Source organism: Leptopilina heterotoma, unplaced genomic scaffold (assembly GCF_015476425.1).
Source record: "Leptopilina heterotoma isolate Lh14 unplaced genomic scaffold, ASM1547642v1 Lhet_148, whole genome shotgun sequence".
NCBI classification, from domain to species: Eukaryota; Metazoa; Arthropoda; class Insecta; order Hymenoptera; family Figitidae; genus Leptopilina; species Leptopilina heterotoma.
In genome coordinates, this window is record NW_025110866.1 from 643,054 (window position 1) to 668,280 (window position 25,227).

General features: G+C 24.1%; 2 protein-coding genes across 5 annotated transcripts; both read left to right on the forward strand.

Annotated features, from left to right (window-relative positions):
- The first annotated feature begins 2,362 nt into the window (after positions 1-2,362).
- On the forward strand, positions 2,363-8,079 carry LOC122498347. Of its 2 annotated transcripts, none has more exons than XM_043606037.1 (17): positions 2,363-2,510; positions 2,590-2,604; positions 2,934-2,948; positions 3,086-3,100; positions 3,258-3,272; positions 3,421-3,435; positions 3,786-3,800; positions 3,976-3,999; positions 4,989-5,003; positions 5,292-5,306; positions 5,489-5,518; positions 6,075-6,089; positions 6,369-6,392; positions 6,496-6,510; positions 6,681-6,695; positions 7,668-7,685; positions 7,820-8,079. In XM_043606037.1, the coding sequence occupies exons 1-17, from the start codon at positions 2,439-2,441 to the stop codon at positions 7,910-7,912; spliced, it is 426 nt and encodes a 141-aa protein (XP_043461972.1). In that variant the 5' UTR covers positions 2,363-2,438; the 3' UTR covers positions 7,913-8,079. The 2 variants fall into 2 exon arrangements, with proteins under 2 accessions (XP_043461972.1, XP_043461970.1); XM_043606035.1 differs by having other exon boundaries at positions 2,367-2,510; positions 6,493-6,510.
- A 2,425-nt stretch (positions 8,080-10,504) lies between these two features.
- Positions 10,505-23,700, forward strand: LOC122498346. 3 transcript variants are annotated; one of them, XM_043606032.1, is made up of 10 exons: positions 10,505-10,658; positions 10,837-10,873; positions 21,188-21,208; positions 21,303-21,467; positions 21,878-21,975; positions 22,149-22,216; positions 22,288-22,513; positions 22,652-22,821; positions 22,927-23,044; positions 23,244-23,700. In XM_043606032.1, the coding sequence occupies exons 1-10, from the start codon at positions 10,602-10,604 to the stop codon at positions 23,574-23,576; spliced, it is 1,293 nt and encodes a 430-aa protein (XP_043461967.1). In that variant the 5' UTR covers positions 10,505-10,601; the 3' UTR covers positions 23,577-23,700. The 3 variants fall into 3 exon arrangements, with proteins under 3 accessions (XP_043461967.1, XP_043461968.1, XP_043461969.1); XM_043606033.1 differs by lacking the exon at positions 22,149-22,216 and having other exon boundaries at positions 10,506-10,658; positions 22,451-22,513; XM_043606034.1 differs by lacking the exons at positions 22,149-22,216; positions 22,288-22,513 and having other exon boundaries at positions 10,506-10,658.
- The last annotated feature ends 1,527 nt before the right edge of the window (positions 23,701-25,227 follow it).

The following is a 25,227-nucleotide window of genomic DNA, read 5'->3' on the forward strand; positions in this document are numbered from 1 at the left end:
TTACTCGAGATTTTTCAAATCTATTTTTTCAATTCAATGTATAAAATGTTTTGTTCTGTGTATTTGTAAAAATAGCTGAGGTGGTATTTTAAAAAAATTGAATTATTAAGCACGATTATTTAATTGTTAATTAAAAGATAGTTGGCTAATAAACTAAATAAATAAATTTATACTTTCTCACTGCATTCTCTTTCTTTTATTTAAATTAGATTTCTCTAGACAGATTTTTAAAATTCATTCCAACTTTTCAGGCCAATCTATTATTTACATTTATATTAACATAATAGATTGATGGTCAACAGTTCATTTTTTAAACAAAAGAATTTTTCATGTAACATCATTTGTGTTTGAGTAAACACCTGAAGAATAGTTTCCTGAATATAAAAATATTCTTCTATATACAATTTGAAAATATGTATTTTGGTTTAGTTTATTTCTCCCCCACATAAAAAAGAAACAAATTTACATAATCAAATTACAATATCGGTACATGAAATATTTTTATAAAACTTTATATTTAAACGAAACAATTGAAGGATATTTTCTGTTAGTCGCTTTTTAAACTGTTGTCCTTTTCAGTTTTCTTTTTTATTGTATACACAAAATTAGTTTTTTTTTCCTCTACCTCTCTCATTTCTTATATATATATATATTTTTGATCAAATTGCGCTTACAAGCTTTGTGCAAATGCTAACACACTGATTGTTTTTACTGCAGCATACTGTACACATACATAGAGAGAATCGAAGAAGAAAATGGATTCGTTTCACGTTTTCTCTTCAATAAAAAAAGAAGAAGAAAAAAAAATAGATAGTGTATTGACTTCCCCCAGCGTAGAGTCCGCATTCAGGATGCGCGACTCCGAGGTATAGAGAAAGAGAGAGAGAGAATTCTTGCCCACAAAAGCAGGTGACATATCGGACACCTGAGTCACTCTCAAATCCATATACATTGGATTTACGAGTCCCTCTTCCGTTTATCATGAATCAATTGAGATACACTATTATAATTTATATGCACACAATCAATATTTTTTACCGTCAACCCACTTTTTTTTCAATAGACATAGAGACGATTAGAAAATAAAAAAAAGAGTTTATTTGAGTTTCAGAAGAAAAATTCTTTTGAATACTTTATTTATTTATGAGAAATTAGTCCTTGATTGTGATTCGGTTTTAAATTTCCTTATTGCAATTACAAAATATTTTTTTTCTTCTATAAAATGCTATTATATTTTAATTATTTAAATTTTAAATGTTAGGTAGTCTCCAAAGGAAGCTTATTTAATTTTCAAAAAATATATTTTAATATACATTAAATTTTATAAATTAAATATTTTACAATTTGGGGAAAAACCGAAATTTTGACATAGAAAATACTAAACAGTGAATCAAATAATATAAAATTAAGTAAAGTTATATTAAAAAACTAAAATTCTTATATTTGATATAATTATACTAAATTTCACATAAGTTTCCGTTTTTTTTAAACTTTAGTATTTTTTATATCAAAATTTCGTATTTTTTCCCCAAATTATGAAATACTTTTACAAAATTTAATATAATTTTCTCACAGTGTATAAAATGCATTAATATTTTTTTTAACAAAAGAAACAAGAAAATACAAATTTTTTCATAATACAAAAATCTAAAAGATAAGCCGAAATCATGAAGTTTAATACTAAAGTTTTTTTTATTAGACAACCATAAAAGTTTACGTATCACTTTCTATTTAAAAATCACGTATCTCCACATGCCAATGTTCAAGATATATTTAATTGTTTTAAAAATTTAAAAACAACTAAATGAAACTTGAAATAGAATTTTTTTTCAAAAATACATTACCTACATAATTTAAATATTTAAAAAAAAAAAAAATAGAATTTAGATTTAATAAATATTTGAAATTATTTCTCTTTTAATATATCAGTGATTCCGAAAATAAAAATTAATCACTATTTTCATTTTTAGCAAAATATTTAAAATTTTATATTTTTTGGAAAATTTTTCTTAACACTTTGCAATAATTATTATGCTGCAATAAAAAATTAAATGATTGACAAATAGAAAGTTTAATTCTCATCAAATATTCGTAAAAAAATTAGAAAATTATGTTCCATGATAACATGGAGATTTTTTGCTTTTTCAAGAAGAAATAATTTGTACCTATAATTAATTGGTTCTCTTATGTTTCGAGATCATTTTCTTGTAAATTTAAGAATAAAAATATTTTTCAATATTATAATCAGTTGAAAACTTTATTTTCTTGAAAATAAATTTTTTTGTTACTTATCTTAAAACACGATTGAAGATCACGTTTTAAATATTGTTTTTAGAGATACATTAGAAAGAACATAAAATTCTTTAGTATATAAGGAAGAGTTTAGTGGATTTTTCGTATTGTGAAATATTCAAAGTCGTTGCTAAATAAAAGTGAAAATGAATCATTTTTCATTTTTAATTTTGACTGTCAGTTGTATTTTTATAATACCTTCTTACGCAGATCAGAATGTAAATATTCGTAATACAAAAATATATTCGATTTAAAACATAAGGATTAAAATACATTTCACTTTTATTTCTTTCACAGACTGCTGAATTAAATGTAAGTTTAACCTGATTAAAAAATCCTATTACTAATTAATCTGTCAATATTTCAAAACTATGTGATATATTGACTTTATAGTCATTAGAATACTGGAAATGTCTTCTATTATCATAAACTGCACTTTAGAGTTAAGAAATGAATAAGAATACAAACATTTTACTGTAAGGTGGTAGCAACACTTCACAAAGCGAAGTTTTAATGGATAGTAAAAAAATAAAGAATAAAAACATCTGTTTATTTTAAATTTATTTTTCTAAAAATATCGCTATAATTATTTTTACAATCTAAACATAATAATCATCATTTCTTTTTAATTTATTTTTCAGCGGTTAATAGAAAATGTAAGTAAATAAAAAAATTTAGATTGTACTAAATGAAGATTAATTTTAATAAATTTTACATATAATTAGCATATTTTTAAAAACAATTTTAATTTCATGAATTAACGTGCTTATATTCTTTGTTTCTTCTTTTTTAGTTGACTGCAGAAAAGGTAAGTGTAACCAAGTGAAAAATCAAAAATATTCATTTATTTAGCTGTATTCAAAAACTCTACCATTTGTTGCCTCAACTTCGCACACTGTTGAGACCTTATAAAAATAATAATAAATTTAATAATTACAATTAATAATTGGTAATTCATTTTTTAGAAATATTTGGAAGAAGTAAGTATATGTAAAATTAAAAACATTTATATGGGATTAAAGGAGAAAAAATTTCTATAAGTGTAACATATAGTTAACATATTTTATGAACACTTTTTATTCTCATATTGACAATTAAGACTTCATTCTGTTTTTTTAATTCTTTTAGAAAATAAGGGATGCGGTAAGTGTAACTTAAGTAAATATATATTAAAGGAAGAAGTTAACAATCTCTCCAAATCATTTCTTATTTAAAACTTCATTAAGATTGCATGTATATCGACAGCACAACCGTCTTAATAAACAATAAAGTAATACAGAAACCTGCTTTTTCAGAAAAATATTTTTCGAAATCAATTAACAATTTCAAAATTATCAAAAAACTCAGAAAAAACTTGTCTAAATGTATTAATTTTATTGTATTTTAAGATTAATTGTAACTTTTTAAATTTTTTGAGGACAAATTGTTTAAAAAAGTAAGTGTATTTACAATATCAAAAATTATAAATATGGCACAAATTTCTGTTCCCCTAGGATAGTCAGAATTCCGTACGTTAAACCCTAATTAACTAATATTTTAATTCACTTATCAGTAAGATATTTTTAAAAATCACTAGTTTAATTTATCATTTATTCTAAGGTTGACAAAGATTGCATTTTTTTAACTTATAAACAGCACTTAAATATTTCGACTGTTATGTAAAAAAAACCCATTTTTTTACAGGGGGCAGCGACAAAAACTTTCATGGTATTTAAAAAAAAAAAAAATTTATGGATATATTACCAACTAATAAGATAAAAATTTCGATTAAAAATTGTATTTAATCAAGTACACATATTTCCTTTTAATGAATAGAACTTATATTAATAAGGGTTCATACCACTTTGTTAACTTTAAGAAATCAAAAAAATTTTTATTACGGATTTCGAAAGTAAAATATGTTAAAAATGTGCAGTGAAAATCGTATTGACTATTAAATAAATAAGTTAATTATAAGTTTAAAAAAAAAGTGCACCTGCGCCAAGTTACCCTACCCGAGCGGGTAATACGGCGCACTCTAAGCCTGAAGTATAAAAAGAAAGGGAAATTAATTGCAATGTTAAAAAAATTTTATTTTGATGCAAAAATGTATCTTAATTCATAATAATAAGGTAATCAATAATAATCAATTCCCGCTAACTATTATTTCTGACTCTTAAAAAGTCTTGAATTTTTTAAAAATAAGAGTTTTTCTATAATCTTTCTTATTGATTCATATAAATTGAAATATATTTTCAAATTACATAAAGTTGTGGTAAACTATACACTGTAAAAAATTTAGGGAGTTAACGGACTCGGGAGTTAGGAGTGAAATTTTTCGAGTTAAAAATCAACTCCAAAAGAGAGTTAATTTACTAACTCCCTCTAACTCCCTTCATTTAACACCCGCGCGAGTTATTTTTTCCTTGGGGAGTTAGCATTTGGGTGTAAAGTTTTAACTCTCTTTATTTAACTCCCCTGGCATTAACTCCCCAATGGGTGCGACTTTTATAGACCCCCCGGGGGAGTTAAAATTTAACTCCCTTTTTTTACAGTGTATTTAATAAAGAGGTATAAACCCTTAAATTCATATTATTAACATTATGTTTAAAACGATTCACAATAGATGCAGATACATTGAAAAAAGAATTTTATTCACCTTGATTTTATTTGAAACATAAGAATTAAAATGCTTTTCCCTTTTGTTTCTCTTGTAGAGTTCTAAAATACGTGTAAGTCAAACATAATTAAAAAATTCTATAACTGATTTATTTGCTAATATTTTAAAACTATGTTATACATTGCCACTACTTTACAATTAATAAAATACTGGAGAAGTATTTTACTTTTATTTCGTTTAGAGTTAACAAAAATTTTTAAATATAATCATTTTACATTAAGGTAGTAGTGATACTTCACAAAGCGAAGTTTAATTATTATAAGTTGAAATCATCATTTCATATATTAATTGTAATCATTTTGACCATAATAAAAAATATAAATTTTTTAAAATTTTGCAGGAACAAGCTGAGTCAGTAAGTGTATTGACAATTTATAAAAATATCATTAAATTAAAAGAAATGTATTGTCAAGAAATATTGAATATCCTGATTAAAAGCTAATAGTGTATATATTTTTCTGTTGTACTAAAATATTGAGGTTTCTCAAATAGTATTATTTACATTATTATTCTTTTTTGTTTCTTTTTCTTCTTTAGAATAAGAGGGGATGGGAGCAACAACACAAGGTATAACAATACTGAATATTAAAAATATTATAATTGTTACTACTATTAATGCGATCAATTTGTAAACTTTATTGGTTTTGAATTTAAATTTCATACTGTAATTAACTATAAACAAATGTTAGCTGTTCCTCAAGGCACTTTTCCTATGTGACGGTTTGAAAAAATCGATTTTTATTGAGGTTCACGCGATAACAGTAAGCCTACTGAGTAAAACTACGTTTGATATTTTTATTTCAGACAATACTGAAGAAAGTTATCATTGCGACCGTTCACCCGTGCATTTTCAAAGGAGTCACCTTTGACTCATAAAAATAATTATTAAATGATTTGAAAAATCACTAAAAAAATTTTTTTGGTATATTTTTAGACACCAATTATAACATGTAAAATAAGTTATAGAATTATATTTTATTTTCTGTGAAACAAAAATACCTGAAAAAAGCCTGAAATTTTGGCCGTCACATAGGAAAAGTGCCTTAAAGGGATTATTAGCCCTAGGAACCATTTTTTTCTTTAAATAAATTAAATAAATATGACTTTCTATTGTCACCATTAGGAAGTGGAAACAATGGTAAGTTGTTTTTTAATTATAATGTGAATATTATTATAATTCATAATTCATAATTATAATTCATTATTCATTCAGTTTTTCATTTCATTTAAAACCACTGTCAAGTTTTATCATTAATGGTTTTATCTTGGTTATAATTTCATTAACAACTTTGCTTTATGCACTTAAAAAAAATTCTGGTTGGAAGAACCAGAATTTAATTTTTAAATTGTTGTTAACATTTTTTCAAGACCCTTAATATTATGACTTTAAATATAAATATCTCTTTCTGCCTTTTAGATTGAGAATCTACAGAAAGTAAAAGTATTGACAAAAAATTAATACTCTTGATATAATTTCTATGAAAATATTTACCCTAATAAATTAACTTAATTAACTTAAATAAATTAAACTTTTTTTGTAGCAGGAAAAACAAGAAAATGTAATTATTTTTGATACCTATAGTGTGCGAATAATAATATAAAAGAATTCATTTAAAAACCATTGAAAGAAAACATTATTTTACATTTAACTAAGTTTACTTCGCATATTTTATGAAAACTTGATATTCTTATGTTACTAATTCTTGATTCTTTTAATGTTATTCTTCAGAGAAAAACTACTCAGGTAGGTATATTAAGAGTTATCCGGTAGAGATAGAACACCTTTCTTAAGCCTTTCCAAATTTAAAAGAAATAAACATCGCAATCTAATTCAAGTGCAATGCATACTGTTCTCATTTAACAATATTTTAAACAATTTTTATAAACAAATAGTTTTTTGAAAGACACAAATATTGAAAAAAAAATTTGTCTCCATATCGCACTTATTTTTAAAGCTGCAATGAATGTTGAGAATAAAAATTTGTTTAACATTATTATTTAATAGTGTTATAAACAATTTTATAATTTTATCATTACTCTACAAATTTTATAAACAAATTAAGAATTGACAACAACTGAAGCTGATAAATAGTGTCTTTCTTTTTTGACTTTTTTACTGTTCTCTTAATAAATATTGGAGATAAAAATATTCACCACAATCATTTAACAACTTTATAAACAATTGTTATAAACAAATTCCAAATTTGAAACAAGTAAACGTTTAATAATTTCGTTTTTACTTTTACTATCTTTTTTTCTCAAGGAATAACGAATCTTGAAACTTCAATTTACTTATTAATATTGTTTAATAAAGTTATTAACAATTGTTGCAAACAAAGTACATATTAACAATAAAATTGAATATAAAAAAATTGTTTAATATTGACTTAATTCAAATGCAACAAAAATTAAAATACGTTTTTTATGTGAGAGTAATGGCAAGAACAGCATTTTACTTCATTTATTGTTTATAACTTTATTAAACAATATTAATAAGTAAATTAATGTTTCAAGATTCATTTTTCCTCTAGAAAAAAAATAGTTAAAGAAAAAAGGAAATTTCCACACGTTTACTTGTTGCTAATTTGGAATTTGTTTATAACAATTGTTTATAAAGTTGTTAAATAATTGTGGTCAATAATTTATATCTCGAAGATTTGTAAAGAGAACAGTAAAATTCTTACTAATTCTTGATTCTTTTAATGTTATTTTTCAGAGACCAATTACTAGTGGGGTAGGTATATTAAGAATTAAAATCTTAATTTAAATTAATTAAATTTATTATTCTGTCAAAAAGGAATCAATTATAATCCGCAATTAGAGAATTCTTGATTTTGTATAACACTAATTTTTTTTTTCTATGCGCAGAAAGAAGGATCCTCATGTATGAATACATTGGCCACCGTGTTATGCTCCTTGTTCTCTTCGTTATGCATTTTTCAATACTTACTTTATATTTAAAGTTATAGTTTTCTTTTCTTATACGAAATTAATTACAATTTTCTTTATAAAAATGTGGATTTTCAATTCTTTTACATACATCGTTCTTTTTTAAGGTTGAATTTTGATTGTAAACTAAAATTGCATTCACTATTGTATTTGAATAAATTAATGTTGTTAATATGAAATGCATCTTCTTATTGACTACACTGTTATCTCTCTTTTGAATCACAAACACATTACCAACCCAATTTATGCTTATTATATTATTATTTTACTATTTTTTTCACCATAGAAAAAAATGTTTAATTAAACCATTTTACAAAAAGGAATAAATTGCTATTATCTCTAGAAAACTGGAACAAACAAACTGGGCCTGATTTATGCAGACATACAAAAATATTCTACTCATATAAAATATTGCTAATGAAAGGAGCCATTTCCCTATACAGTCATAAAGAATTTTCAAAAAAAAATTTAAATTTCCGCTTTCAATTTGCGTTTGATGATTTATTTTTGTCGGAAAACTGTTGAGTGAAAAGTGAAGAGGTGTGTGAAAAATAATATGGTACAAAAGAGTAAGCGGCGAATTGAAGAAAAGGGTCTCGCGATGGTAAGAGTACAAGGGAGGAAAGAGAAAGAGGAAGTAGAATAAAAAGAAGAAGAAGAAGAAGAAGTCTTTTGGAGAACTACTGGGAAATCTCCGGTGTGATTTGTACGAGGGGTTTGATTTATAAGTCTGTGAGTATTGCGAAGAGAAGGGTGTAGTATTTCCCCTTGGTTTCTTCTTCTTCTTCTCCTTCAGAAGAAGAAAAACTGGAAACCGCGTTCACTGTGCAAAAGAAGGGGTAAAATGGGATGAGAGGGGAAATAAAAAGTAGAACCCCACAACCGAGGAATCGTGTGCGGAAACCCAGAAATCATGCCTGCGGCATCACTTACAAGCATGATGCATCGCTTCCAAGTCAATTTCAGGCATATAGAAAGAATCATATAAGCTTTAAAATGGACCATTTTTTTCCATGCTGAAACGATTTTTTCTTTATCTACATTTATTTTTTGAATTGTCCTCGCAACGGGAAGTAAAATATTTGTCGAATTGATTTTCCAAGTGAAACATTTTGAATTCGATGAAAATGGGAAAGAGATAAAAATGAAAGAAAGAGAGAGAGAAAAAAAGAGAGATAGAAAGGAGAGAGAGAGAGAGGGGGGTGCAGAGAAGAGAAACAGAAGATTTGTTTCAGTCGTGGCGAGGTCTTGAAGATCCAGTGGTTACGACGATGTTTCCCAATGGCAAGGAAATAGTAGCAAAGTGTAACCTGATTTATGTTAGTCCCTCGAATACCCCTTTTCCTTCTTCAAACCGTCCCCATTCCTCTTTCGAGTCCAGCCACTGCATTCCAAATCCCAAAGGCTTCCTGGGATCAGGTGATACCAGGTGTCCTAATATCTCACCATCTCAAGTTGCCCATTAGGAACTTGGACCACTTTGTGACTATAAAAAATACCATCGATGACCAACTTTCTTTAGGAAGAACAATATTTTTTATAACACAATTTTTCTTCTCATCTTTTCTAACAAATATACGTTCTATGAAGAAAAAAAAGTTTTACATTTCGAAAAAGAAATAATTTACCCAGGGTAATTCCGGTAGAGAAAGAACACCTTTTTTTTTAACCTTTTTGCACTTAAAAGAATTAAACATCGTAATCTAATTCAAGTGCATTGGATATTGCTCTAATTTAACAATATTTTAAACAATTTTTATAAACAGTTTTTTGAAAGACACAAATATTGGGAAAAAAATTTTGCTTACATATCGCACTTATTTTTATAGCTGCAATGAATGTTGAGGATAAAAATTTGTTTAACATTATTATTTAACTGTGTTATAAACAATTTTATAAACTTATCATTACTCTACAAATTTTATAAACAAATTAAGAATTGACAACAATTGGAGCTGATAAATAGTGTCTTCTTCTTTCGACTTTTTTTTACTGTTCTCTTAATAAATCTTGGAAATAAAAATATTGACCACAATCATTTAACAACTTAATAAACAATTGTTATAAACAAATTCCAAATTTGAAACAAGTAAACGTTTAATAATTTCGTTTTTACTTTTACTACCCATGTGGAAGAGTTGCGGAAAATTTCCGGAAGAGACTTACGGAAATCATCCGAAAATTGAATTTTTGACAGAAATCATCCGGAAATCTTCTGAATATGTCTTTAAAAACATATTCAAAATGTTGCCCTGCAAAAATTTTGATACGTTTTTTGTCTCAATTTGATATTATAAAAAATAAATAAATACCGATAAATTAGTTCAAAATCAAATTATTTCTTTAATTAGTTATTATTTATAGAAGAAAAATTCACCACGAATGACAAAAAATAATTTTTTCAGATAAGGTGAATTTATTCTAAGTCATATTTTAATAATTTTTAAACAGAAAAGCATTTTTCATGCAAATATTTTTTTATCTTTAAACTATAAAGAAAATTATTTCTCCCAACTAACATGGTAAACCTGTAGCATTCTTATTGGCTCGATGCTAATAAACTCTATATAGATAACTAAAACACATTTTATGTATTTTTAGAAAATGTAAAAATATTTGAAATAAAAACTTATTAATACGTGGCGTATTGTTAATTCTTTAACGTCTGAATAAGTTTCCAAAAATTAGTAGTGAACCGAAAATGATTTATGCCTGTGTTTTACTTTGTGCATTCATCCCATTCGCATACACATTAGAGGTAGATATTTTTTATTTTAAATCATAATTTGACAATATGTGACATTCGATACTTATCGCTAATCTGAAATATTATAATTGAAACTAAATATAACAACATTTTCCTACTAATGTAATCAGTAGTAATTAATAAATACTATTGTTGGTTCACAAAGTAATCAGAAAATTTTTTCCATTAGCCCGAACAGTATTTTACTGATAATGAAGCCAAAGAAGGTATTCAATTTTAAACATTTAAACCTTTTTTAAACATATATGTTTTTTCTAGAGGAATAATGAATCTTGAAACTTCAATTTACTTATTAATATTATTTAATAAAGTTATAAACAATTGTTGTAAACAAAGTATATATTAACCATAATTGAATATAAAAAAATTGTTTAACATTGACTTAATTCAGATGCAACAAAAATTACAATACGTTTTTTATGTGAGAGTAATGACAATAACAGCATTTTACTTTACTTATTGTAAATAATTAATTTGTTTACAAGAATTGTTTATCACTTTGTTAAATGAAAAATAAGAATTAAATTTATGTTTTAAGATATATTCACTCTAGAGAAAAAAGTATATTGGAAGAAAAAATAATTTTTTATATTCCATTACTGTTAATATTTACTTTGTTTACAACGATTATTTATAACTCTATTAAAAAATATCAATAGGTAAATTAATGTTTCAAGATTCATTCAGCCTCTAGAAAAAAGATAGTTAAAGAAAAAACGAAATTTTTACACGTTTACTTGTTGCTAATTTTGAATTTGTTTATAACAATTGTTTATAACAATTGTTTATAAAGTTGTTAAATAATTGTGATCAATAATTTATATCTCAGAGATTTGTAACGAGAACAGTAAAATAGTCGGAGGAAGAAGACACTATTTTTCAGCTTCAATTGTTCTCAATTCTTAATTTGTTTATAAAATTGTTTATATAACATTGTTTAATAATAATGTTAAACAATTTTTATCCTCAACATTCATTGCAACTATATAAATAAGAGCGATAAGGAAACAAAAATTTTTATTTCATTGTTTGTGTTTTATAAAAATCAATTTGTTTATTAAAATTGTTTAAAATTTTGTTAAATTAGTCATTTCTTGTTTAAACAATCGTAACTTTTAATCCTTAAGTCAAAAGCTAAATTTTCTATACTAATAAGTTTAATTATTGTTTTTATTGTTAGCCTGGGATAAAATAAAAATTTTATTATTAATATTATTAAATTTGACATTTCCTTCAAATAACTTTTCAAAGTAACTCAAAAAATGGTAATTTTTTCTTATTAACAATTTTATTCTCAACTTAAAAGGCATTAATTTAAAATTATGTTTCGTATATCTGCGCAATAGATAAAGAAATATCTATATATATATAGTTTGAGAATAACAAGAATAAGATGAACTAAAAAGAAACTGAGTAAATTTTCCACTTGGTCAGGAAATCCGTGCATTTCACAGACTTTAATGGAAGAAAGATAAGAGTTGAAAAGATAATGCAAAAAGGAAGTCGAGCGCTTTTCTTTACTTTAACTGAAAAATCAGTTTGTTTCGCCAATGCCAACCTCTTGAGAATTATTTCTGCTTTATTTCGTGTCCTTAATTAAATCTACGTGAAATCCGAAAATAATGACGAAAGTATTTAAATTCACTTATTATAAATTTAATTCAGAAATTTTATTGTTATAATTTCTTTCAAATCAGAAGATTATTTTCATCTTAAAATCTTAAATGTGATTAAAAAAATATATTTATTTTGTTTTTAAATGAATTTTAATAACAAATTTATTTTTATAATTTTAGTAATAATATTATATATTGTTTATCATTTTATTATTATTATTTCTATTATTATTTATTTTTATTAATTACAAATAATATACTGATCCATATGATAGGATTTTTAGAAAATATTTCAAAGTGGTTTCCGGAAATTGTCGAGCAAATTTCCGGAATAATTTCTGGTTTTATCCGGAAACTACCTTCGGATGTTTTCCTAAAATCACTTACTGACATTTCCCAAAATCTTTGGATCTCGGAATTATTATTATTATAATTATTATAATGTGCAATTTTAATGTAAAATACTTGATAATTATTATAGTATTATTATTTTTATTGTCTAAATAGTAATTTTTACAATTATTCATAATTTAATTTTTATTAGCGAGTTTATATTTTTAATAAAAATTAATGATTTTCCTCATCTCTATACAATAAAAAATCATAAAAATAAAATCTATTATACAATCGATTTCATAATTAGTGTTTGAAAAAATGTAATGTACAATATAATATATCAAATTTTTTATTTCATCGTTGAAAAATAAACATTTACGAACTATATATATATATGAGGTGAAAAGATGTCCATAAAATATGTTTTGGTTTATTACCTTACTCGACTCGCCTTCTCACATCAGTGAAATTTCCTCGCGTCTAGAGAGGATGAGGGATGCCGAGAAATGACTTTTCATTCCCCGAGGGCTGACGCGGATACAGGCAATTAAAATTAGGAGGGAACCGTGTCGATAAAGTTAGTCTATTTATTTTTTGATTGTATTCTAACTCTCGAGTATTTTAAAAAAAGGTTTTTCAATTTTACAAAAAGAAAATACTGTTTAGTGTTCATGTAATTTTAATTTAACAAGTTGGAGATGGGGTAATTTTTTCAAAACAATAAGCTTTCATAATTTTGTTGTAAAAAAGTAGTAATACTTTTTGCAGTAAGGAAATTGTCAATTTTTATTTGTAGTAAAAAATTAGCAATTTTAACTTTTTGTTATAAAAAAATTAGCATAAATTTGTTCTATGGAAAAAATTGTCAATTGATTTTTATAGTAAAAGGTTAGGGATCCATTTTTGGTATACATTTTTAATTTGTAGTAAAAATTTAGTGATTGTTTCTTGTGGTAGAAAAACTATCAACTGCTTTTTGTGGTAAAAAATTAGCAATAGATTTTTGTAGTAGAAAAAAAATAATATTAATAGTTTTTTGTAGTAAAAAATATTTAATTGGTTTTTAATTTTTTATAATACATCATTATTAATTCCTGTTTGTAGAAAAAAAATAGTGATAGTAGTTGTAGTAAAGAATTAGCGTTAATTATTTGTAGTAAAAAATTGTGAATTGTTTTTTATAGTTTGTAGTAAAAAATTAGTGGTATTTTTTGTAGTAAGAAAATTATCAATTTTTTACTTTAGTAAAAATATAGTTTTTTTACAGTTAAAATTTAGAGAGAGCATTTTTGCAGTTAAAAAAATTTTTAATTGGTGTTTATAAAAAATTATGAATTATTCATAGCGAAAATGATCAATTGTTTATTTAATGAAAAATTATTATTGATAGTTTCTTTAATAAATGATAAAGAAATGAAAAAGTAAAATGCTTCTAAAAGATATTTAACCAAAGGAGAGTGTTTTTTAAAAGATAAAAATGTTTTATAAGGGTAATAATAATGTTTATGACTTTTGAAATAAATATTTCACAAGCTCCTATTTCCCATTTTCAAGTTTGCTAAAAGTTTATTTTACAATTATCGCAAACGTGACATAATTATAGTAAAGCTCAGGTGGAAAAATAAGACATAAAAATCTACAGGGAATTTGCAATAAACCAAATATTAAACAATACACTTTAGTACAGTAAATCTTAACTAACGTGGAGTTAAATTTATCGTACTATTAGAAAAATACGTTTCTGATCATCGCCAATATTTTTTTTTTGTAATATATTTAAAAATTTTAATATTTACCCATTTTTCAATTACTGAAATTTTTTTCTTGGTTTAAAAAAAAAAGAAAATTATATTTGAACTAATATATTTTTTCATGGTATTATTTAATAGAAAGCTATAAATTATTTTCTTGTTTTCGTCTGTACAATATTCAAAAATGTTTTAACGAAACTGAAATCTTATGGGAAGGTTATAAAGTCAAGAGATGAGATTGAAGTATATTCTTATCTGAGGGCGACGTTTATTTTCGTTGTCAAATCGATAAAACTGAGGACGAATGAGAAGGAGATAAAGAAAAAAAAGGAAAAAGAAGTTTCGCGAGATTTATGGAACGACGAAAGCTTAGATTATGGTCAATTCGCAAAACTCTTGTATTGCGAATGAAACGGAAAAGATAATTCTCAACTTTTTCATTTTAATTTTATTGCTTATTGTTCTGTTACTTCTTGAATATGAACAGAACATAAATGTTTCAATTTTAAAAGAAAAATGTCATTTTCGAGTTTAAATTTTGTTAATTTAGAAAAAGTGGGATCGAAATTTGAAGCATTTAGAATTTAGGATAAATTTTTTAATTGTAGATAAAATTAATAAATATGTTAATATATAAAGTTAATTTAATAATTAGTAATAGAATTAGCAGAAAAATTAAATTACGATTCGTAGTCACAGTGCAATGGATTGAATTTCATTTGTTAAGAATCATTTCAATAAGGGAATGGAAAATTTCAATTTTTTTTCCAACGACCCATTAAGGTAACATCTGCTTTTTCTTTCCAGGCATTTCTTTTTTCTTCTTTCTTTCTTTCGTCCCTTATTTCTAGCTCCATGGAAAATATGTCTTGCATGCGAGGTTGAACTGCGAATAAGGTCTCATTTTTAACCATTCTTTAAACGTTTTCCGGTATCGCATTCTTCACTCGCGTTCCTGATCGAAAAGGGAGCTGAACTCTCATAACGTTATCTCTTAGCAGAACGACCATAATTCAACGTCTCATACTATGCACTCGGTAATTTCTTTCTTGAGAATTTCTCCAACTCGATCTGTGTGATGGATTTCTTGACACGCGGCACACGTATTTTATAATCGAGTAAATCGATAATGCTCGACATGAATTTCACTTGGTCTATAGATATATATATATATATTTTTCGACATTAAGAAAAATTATTCCACTGAAATTACATCGGATATATATTATTCAAAATTCAACACATTCTCCAAAGAATATTTTCAAATAAAATTGATATTGAATTAAAAATAATTTTTTTAATTACTGAAGAACAATAAAAAAATTACCGATTAATCACACAGTTTTTCGAAGGATATCGAATTGAAATAATAAACGTATCAAAATTGTTGCGGTGCAGCTTTATCGAAAGAGAGAAAATGTTGAATAAATAAATTACAAAATAATTATTTCAGTCTTTTTATTGTATGATTTTCAAAAGAAAAAAAAGATTGTTGGATCTTTGGAAAATGTTTTACTTCAGTTGTAAGAAATAAGGAAGCGGGTGTTTAGAAAAAAAAGTCTTTGGTCCATCTATAAAATATATATTGAGACGTTTCATCGCTTCTACGATAATAGAAGAGGAAATGAGAAAAAGTGTATAAACTCAAGTTTTTTTTCTTCCTTTTTTTTTGAAAAAAGGGAAACGAAGCCAATAGATATGACTCGACTGTGAAACCACGTAAAGGATATGTAACGCTTTTTCTTTCATTTTGACTTTTCGTTCAGTTTCACGAATCTTCGTCTGGCGAGACGCGATAATAACGCAAAGTTTTCCAGTGCTGGTGGTGGTAATACGGGGGGAAGGGGAATGTAAGACAGGGGGAAGGTTCCGTTGAGACGTGCATTTAGCTTTGGCATGGTGAAAAGCAACAACTGTGAGAAAGAAATAGGGATCTAAAAGTACATTGAAGCGTGGAAAACAGTCGAAGAAACAGAAGAAACGGAAAACAGTTGTGAAACTCGTGCAATTCTTTCAGTCACAGTCCCCTTGTGTATTTATTCCACTATATATGTATACACGTGTATATATGTATAGCCGACCAATAGAGGGATTTTATCATCTGCTAATAGCAAAACAAAATCCGGTAAATAAGACTCTAGTTTCTTTTTTCCAAATTGTAGTCGTAATAGCAAACTACAATCAATGCTGTTAAAAAATATTTACAGGAAATTAATATTGTCAAATTTTAATTTTTTTATCAAGTAAATCAAGAGAATTTTAGAACTTAAGTCACACCGGGTTCTATCAAATTTTAATTTCAAAAGTAAATTGTTCAGAATTTCTACTTAATTATTATGTTTTAAATTTATTTTTTAAATAAATAAATTTAATTTGTTTAAACAATTTTTATAATTGTTAATTTTCGTATATTATTAGTATTTAATATTAGTAATGGACTTTTATAGGTTTTCTATGTTGAAAAATTAAGAAAATGTTACAATTACTTAGCCCTATGAGACGAAAAGATTTAAATAAGCATTATTAATTTGTTTAAACAATTTATATAATTGCATATTTTAGTTTTTTACTAGTACTGGGCTTTACTAAAGCTAGAATAGTTGCAAAATTAGGAAACATTACAGTGCTGCTGTATTAAATAAAATGTTCCAAATAAACAATATTAATTTGTTTAAACAATTTCTATAATTGTTCATTTTAGTTTATTATTAGCAATGGATTTTTATAGGCTTGAAGCGTTTGCAAAATTAAAAAAAAGTTTCAAGTCTCTAGCTTTATAAGTTAAAAAGTTTTAAATAAACAATAATAATTTGTTTAAACAATTTTTACAATTGTATATTTTATTTTTTTATTAGTACTCAGCTTTACTAGTCTTGAATAGTTATAAATTTTGAATAAGTTACAACTCTCTGGTTGTAATTAATGAAAAGTTACAAATAAACTCTCTAAATCTGAATATGTGAAATTTCACTTATTGTACGTTATAAGTCGTCCTCTCGATCAATAAGTGCATATACACTTATAAATAAGTGAATTTTTCACTTATTCTGAGTGAAATTTCACTTACTATAAGTGTATATGCACTTATTGATCGAGAAGACGACTTATAACGTACAAATATGTGAATTTTCACATATTCAGATTTAGAGAGAACAGTATTCATTTGTTTAAACAATTTCTATAATTGTTGATTTTAGTTTATTATTAGCAATGAATTTTTATAGGCTTGAAGCGTTTGCAAAATTAAAAAAAAGTTTCAAGTCTCTAGCTCTATTACGTGAAAAGTTTCAAATAAACAATAGTAATTTGTTTAAACAATTTTTATAATTGTATATTTTATTTTATTACTTGTCCTCAGCTTTACTAGACTTGAATAGTTGCAAATTTGGAAAATTTTACAACTCTCTCCTTCTATTCAATGAATCGTTTTAAATTAACAATATTAATTTGTTTAAACAATTTTTATAATTTTTTAATTTCATTTATTGTTAGCAATAGGCTTGATAACGTTGAAAAATTAAGAAAAAGTTACAAACTCTTTAGACGAAAAGTTGCAAGTAAATCATATTAATTTGTTTAAATAATTTAAAAAACACAAGCAAGGATTGTTAGTAATTAAACAAATTTTGGTGGAAATTATTTTAAAAAGTAGTAATAAATATTTCACGACAATCTTGCCCTTTTTCTTCTTTTTATGATTTTTTTGTGGCTATCTAAAAAATAGTTAATAATTATTAAGAAATTGTCAATGAAATTATTTATTTTTATTCTGCATTTATTGTAATTGTAAGGAAGTTTATTTGGTTTATTGATGTTTGTACCTTGCCAAAAATATGTATAAATAAACAAGTTGTGTGTTTTTGGTGTTGAGGTAGGGGGAGGTGGGGGTTTATTGACACTTTACTAGTGGAATGTTTCGAAACATGTTTCCGTTTAAATCGATCTAGATTCCAATGGACTATGTTAAAGTTTCACATAGAATCACACAGTGCTTAAGTAAAAAATATATGCGATACAGGATAAATCCATTCGAAAGCATAAATTACGTAACATAAACCAAAAAGAGAGAAAAATTTCTAAATAACAATTTAATTCTTTTTTAGAATATTCATTTCAATAAATTTTTTATTCATCTATTAAATATAGTTAATTTTGTAGTTTTCAGTTATTTTTTTTTTTTTTGGACTTTGATAAATTAGCACGTTTATTATCCAGACACTTTTTCTTGCTGACAATGAGAAGAGAAGAAAAAGGAGTCTTATGAAGATTTTTCAGATCTTTTATTGTAATAGTATTTGCTTATAAAATCATCACGTTCGAACGATTCAAAAGAAGCAGTAATTGGTACCATCAGTTTGAATCTGATCCTTCAGTCTTAGGTTTACCTAAAAAATTCTTCTTTGGAGAAAGAAGGAAAGAGATATAAAAAGAATGAAAAAAATTTTGTCGTCTTTCAATTGAGATATTTCCCTGCACTTTTTTCCCTTCTATTATCTTTCGATTTTTTTTTTTGATTTTTCTATTCGAATTTAAGTATTTAATTTAATTTCTTTTACATTTTAACATTAAATAAAATAGGTATTACTTTTTTTGCATTATACTATTACACTGGAAAAAATTTAATATTTTTCAAAAAAGTGAATAATATTTACAAAAGAATAATATTCTTATCAAATATCTTATTAAGAAATAGTATAAGGTAGAAAAGAATATTATTCTTGAAATATTAAATTCAAAAAATTAAAATTATAATTAAAATTAAAATACAAAAAAGAATAATATTATTGAAAAATTACTCTTTAATGCATAATGATAAGCAATTTAAATAAATTGAACGAATAAAAGAATACAATTGAATAAAATAAAAAAATATCTAATAACATACCAAAGAGAATAATTTTCTTGAAATGTTAAATTCGAAAAAATTACAATAAAAAAAATCATCGATATGGCAAAGAATGGAAAATTATTGAAAGACATTCAGTTCGAATGTTAATGCTCTAAAGAAATAATTTACAGGAATATGTAGTGTTATTTGTATAATATTATGTAAATTTTCCACAGAATGGTTGGTTTTCGTTGAGGAAAGTTGGCTTGTATGATTTATGTGTCGGTCAAGTAAATAGTTTATACATTCACAAGATACTAGTATTCAAGAGTCATAGAGAAATATACATATTACGGTTGAAGCTCTATTTCCGTTCTTTGTTGTAATTACACATCCTATGACTCGTAATAACTTTAATTAATTCTCTACAAACGGTTTTCAAACATCCACTATTATATAATTTATTTGTTTCGAACATCAAGTTCATACAAAAGAGTTGCTTTGGACAGAGTACAATCGTTTCAATTACAAAACTTTTTAAATCTTAATCTATATTTTTAACACATTTCTTATATATAATATTATTGACTTTACATTATTATTATCTGGAGATAATATGAGGTCAAACCAAGTGTTCGGTATAATTGATTGTTCCTCGCTTGTACAGATATATTTTTTCCTAGTGTTGCTATGCAAATCACACTCTATAAGTACATGGTACAATTCTCTGCCCTTATATATTTTATACTCTCTCATTCAATATTATTTATAACATCCACTATATATAAAACGGATATTTGAATTTTCCACAATTAAATTTCTTTATCTGGTGTTATTTAGATATTTTTCACAAATAGCAATTTGCATTTTTTTATAAATTATAAATTTATAAATTAAATAAATTATAAATTTTTTATAAAGCTAGGGCTAATTAATTGCAAAAATGATAAATAAAAATTATAATAATAATTATAAAATATAAATATATTATATATATAAATAATATAAATAAATATAAAATAATAATAAAATAATAATAATAATAATAATAATAATAATAATAATAATAATAATAATAATAATAATAAAATAAATAAGATTTAATAGCACCTATAAATATCTTTATAGGTAGTAAAAAAAATTATTTTTAATATTTTCGACTTTATTTGCAAAAATTACAAATAATTATAATAAAATATTAATGGAATATTAACATTTAATTTTATACATAAATATTTACAAACTAAAGAATTTATTTTTGATACTTACAATTTTATTTGCAAAAACTACAAATCATAATAATAATAAAATGCTATTGAAATAATAATATTCAATAAAATAAATTTTTATAAATTAAAAATGGTTATTTTTCGTTTTATTTTACAAGTTGAAAAATATGTGTCTTATTTTATCTTTAATTGAAAATATTTAATTTGTAATTATAAAAAGTAAATTATAATACTTAATTCTAAGTTTATTTTCGAAATAAAAATTTTCATATTCATTAAAAAACTTTTATTTTCAGTTACATATTTTTGACTGTGAATTTAAAAATTTTAATTTTTAGTTCGAATATATTAATTTTTAATTGAGCATAATTTTATTTATTCTTTATTTTCATTTTGAAGCGGAAAAATAATTTTCTCTAATATTTTATTTGTTCTTTAATATAAATTTGAAAAGATTGTTTGATTAGGGGAAGGTTAAAAAATCATTTGCTGACGATCTGACATATGATTTTCTTCGAATCACTCTCTCGTATCTTTTTAAAACTGTATCAAAAAAACATTATTTTTAAAGCATTGTACATATTAAGAATTAAAAAAAAAATTTTATGAAAAATTTGGTGAATTTTTATAGTTAATGAAAATTTTTTTCAGTTTTTTTTATTTTACATTTTATTTTTAATAGTTTTTTTAGTTAAATACTAGTAATTATGAAAAAAATTGTTAATTTTATTAATTTATTTTTGCATTTCTGTTACAACAGTTTTTACATTGGAAGAAATAAGTAAGTAAACAGATTATTTTTTAAATATTATTTTATCATTTTAATTGGTTTTTTCAGACTTTTCAATTTTTTTCAATAATTTAAAATTTTTCAGAATGTACGGAACAAAAAAAATTTCTCGTAAATATAAATCATAAAGCCATCATAATTAATGGCAAATTGAGCATTCAATTTCCGAGAGAAGAATTCAAAGTCTTTACGTATAAAAATACGAAAGACGTTGATTTTTTTATAAGTGAAACGTATGTGAATTTTCAAGGTAAGTTACCTAAGGTTGAAGTCAATAATAAATTTTATTTTAATTGAAAATTTCATTTTGGTAAAAAAAGGTTAAATTTTAAATTCATAAAAATAAACATTTTTAGTTAATTTTTTATCAAAAACTAAGTTTTACAGTACAATTAAAATTAATCAATTTGATCAAAATTAAATTATTTGCAATTGAATTAAATTTAAGTTAAATTCAAAAAATCCCATTTAATTTAATTATGCTTTTATTTAACTTTAATTTAATTAAACTTTAACTTTATTTAAATTAAATTTATTTTAATTTAAGAACTTTAGTTTAATTTAATTTAATTTTAAAAATTCAATTTAAAAATTTTAATTAAATTCCTGAAGAAACTAAATTTAAATAAAAAATAATTTTTTAAATTTCAAATATTTCAGGACGAATGCTAAGTGATAGAATATATGAAAATCTGAAACCAATAAGTCAAATTTTTCACACGCGAATCTTGGGAGTTGCTGTCTTAAAGGTAGAAAAGGTAAAAACACTATTTATCTTTTTCGAAAAATCATTATATAAAATCTAAAATAATAATTGAAGATTAAAAATATTTTTATGTTGTAATTTTATACCCTATGTAATTATGTTATTAAAATTAATTTAACTAAACAAATTTAAAAAAAAATATATAACTATTTTTTTCTCCTAAAGGATATTTCTCCTTATGACACTATTCTCACACAGTGTCAAACATTTTTACCGAGGAATGAAAACGATAGGTTATTTTTTTTTTTTAAAAAAAAAGTTTACCAATTAAAAAACATTTTAAAATTAATTAAAAATTCTCTAGTTTCAAATTTCCCATTGAAGTGAGAAATAAAATTCTTCACTTGGCAGAGAGTTGTTTAAATATTGAGTTAGCGGTAAAAATTGGAAGGCTGTTGCCAAAGGATTTTCCAAAAATAACTGATTTTAATAATTTTGAACCCCATTCTGTTGATTTAAATCATAAGAATGGAAATTCATGCCCTAGTCATTCAATAACTGAGGAGAAAAAGAAATTGGATTCAATGCAGGTTTTGCATTTTTAATTTAATTATTTTTTTTTTCAATTTAAATTTTTAAATTTTATTTTTTAATTTCTTTTTTTACTTTCAATTTCTAAATTTTTACCTACAGGATTTCTTACTAATTTTATTTTCTTTTATAACAAGTTGGCGCTGAATACAATTGTCGATGTTGCATTTATAGAATTGAAAACGATCCTAAAAGAAAGAAAAATGGAGATAATAGAAATTCCAAACATTTTTCAAAAATATGATGCATTCAACGATACCTATATTAAAATGTCAGGTTATTTTCTAGGCGAAAATATTACTTTCGAGTAAGAAGATTTTTCTATTTAAATCAAATATTTTCATTTTAAATTGTGTCAAAAATTTTCACTTTTATATCATGTTTAATTTTTTTCCCCCATCATTTTTGTTAGAGATTTATCAACAGTAAAAAGAACAAGTGAAGTTGTCATTGATCAAAGAAATCAAAAGCTTTCAATTTCATTTGGCTTTGGATTGGACAGAGCGAAAATTCATCTTGGTTACTACGAGGTAAGAAAAAAATAACTACAAATAAAAAGAAAAAAATTAAAAAAAAACTGATCAAATAATTTTTTTAACTAATTAAAAATTAAATTAAAGTCTATAATTTAAAATTAATTTTTCAATAATTCAATTAAAATTAAATTAATTAAAATTCAATTAAAATTGAACAAAATTTACTTATTTTTCATTTTGGTTTCTCTTTCAGGCAAAATTCGTTGTTTTTTCAATGAGAGGAAGTATTTTGGCATCAGTTAAAAATATTGATGCTGATATCAAATTGTCAATGGATTTTAATAAAAAGCAATGCAAAACAAGTTTGGATGATTTTCGCTTTTCGCAATTCGATGATTTGCTAGTTAATATTTCCGGTAATAAAATAATTAGTCCCCTAGCGTCAAAAATAATTACGTCAATTATCAATAAATGGAGAACAAAGATTGCTGAGTTTATTGAAACAGCAATTGGTGAACTTGTAACATCTGAACTTGATGAATTCAATTGTGAAACTTACAGATCTGCTCTGAATCCAGAATATTAGTTTCTAATAAAATATTTACATATTTCAATGGTATATAGAAATTTTTTTCTTTTCTTTAATATTTTTTCAGTTAAATTTACCATTATAATTAATATTTATAATAAAAAACAAATTGTACAGTAGAAACGGGTGAAAAAGCCACATTTTTACATTTTACGCTATAAAATCTGAATTTAAAATTTTTTTCTCAAATTTCCAATTGGCATTGAAAGTTTAGTTATTAAGCTTGAATATTCTTGACGGAAATATTTTTTATCCCATGAAAGGACTAAGTTTTAAGAGTTTACTTTAGGTAGAACATCCACACTAGAATCAAAAGTTGCGTATTACCTAAATAGTATTTATAATCTAAATGTCTGATAAATCGGTTTAACAGTTTTTAAATAAAAGTCAAATGGCTTTTTTGGACCTTGGCTTTTTCACCCCGTTCTACTCTACATTATTAAGAGACATAATTGCGTAAATAATAATAATAATTTTGTAACAACAACAAACAAAATTTTTTAATTCTACTTTTATTAATAATTAATATTTTTATTTTAATTTATTTAAATTATTTAAATTGTTCTGTCAATAGTAAAAAATAATTTTCAATAGAAGACTTTTAAGTAGAAATTTTTTCTAATACCTATTTCAATTCTTGTTGTTATAAAATATTTCAGGTAGTTAGTTTCCCTCTCCACTGGCGAGAAAACCCATTAGACGGGTGGTCCAGGGAGTACTCCTAATTTTCAAGTCGTTCTGTAGGCGCAAAATTTAGTATAAGAAATAAATATAGAAATATTGTAAGAGAGAAATTTGTAAAGAGACACTTGTATAGCGAAGTTATGTAAGCTGAATACAGGTGTATAAACTAAATAAATAAATAAATAAAAAATAAGTGGTTCAAATCAGTTTTAGTCAGACTGATATTTCCTAAATTATTAAAATCAATAGGGGCAAAATTTCTCTAAAAAAAATTTATAATTTTTGTATTTCTTATTAAGTTTAATTTATAAAATTTATTTATCAATTTATCAATTACTGGAGTTAACAAATTTTTACATTCCTAAAGAGAAAAAAGTATAAATTTCTAATATATTCAAATTAGAATAATTATGTTTTTAAAGAAAAAAGAAAAATTGTAAAAGTAATTAAAATTTTTTTTTAAATGTAAAACATCCTCGTTGATTTTGCGGATATTTTTAAAGTAATAAAAAACGAATGCTTTTAGTTACTGAGAGGACAAGATGGGTTGTAGATTTTATCATCAATATTATTTTTTAATTCACCGTTCTATACAAGCTACTCACTAAAGCCTTCTTAACTCAAGTCTATACAAGAATTGTATCTCTCTCTCTCTCTCTCTCTATTTTTTTACCTCTCTTCATGTCGCTTGAAAAAAAACTTGTATATAAAAGATTATTTACAAGATATCATATTTTTTGCAAAAAAAAAGAAGGAAAAATAAGAGCAATTAAATATTTCAAAACTGATAATAATGATAATAATAATGATGATAATGATGATGATAATAATAGTAGTAGAAGAAAGAATCGAAAGAACTTTAAAAAACACAGACGCACATTACATATATGTATTTGAAAATGAATGTAAAATCGATTAAAAGCTTTTTTACGGTTACCTATTGAAATCTTTTTGACGACTGGAA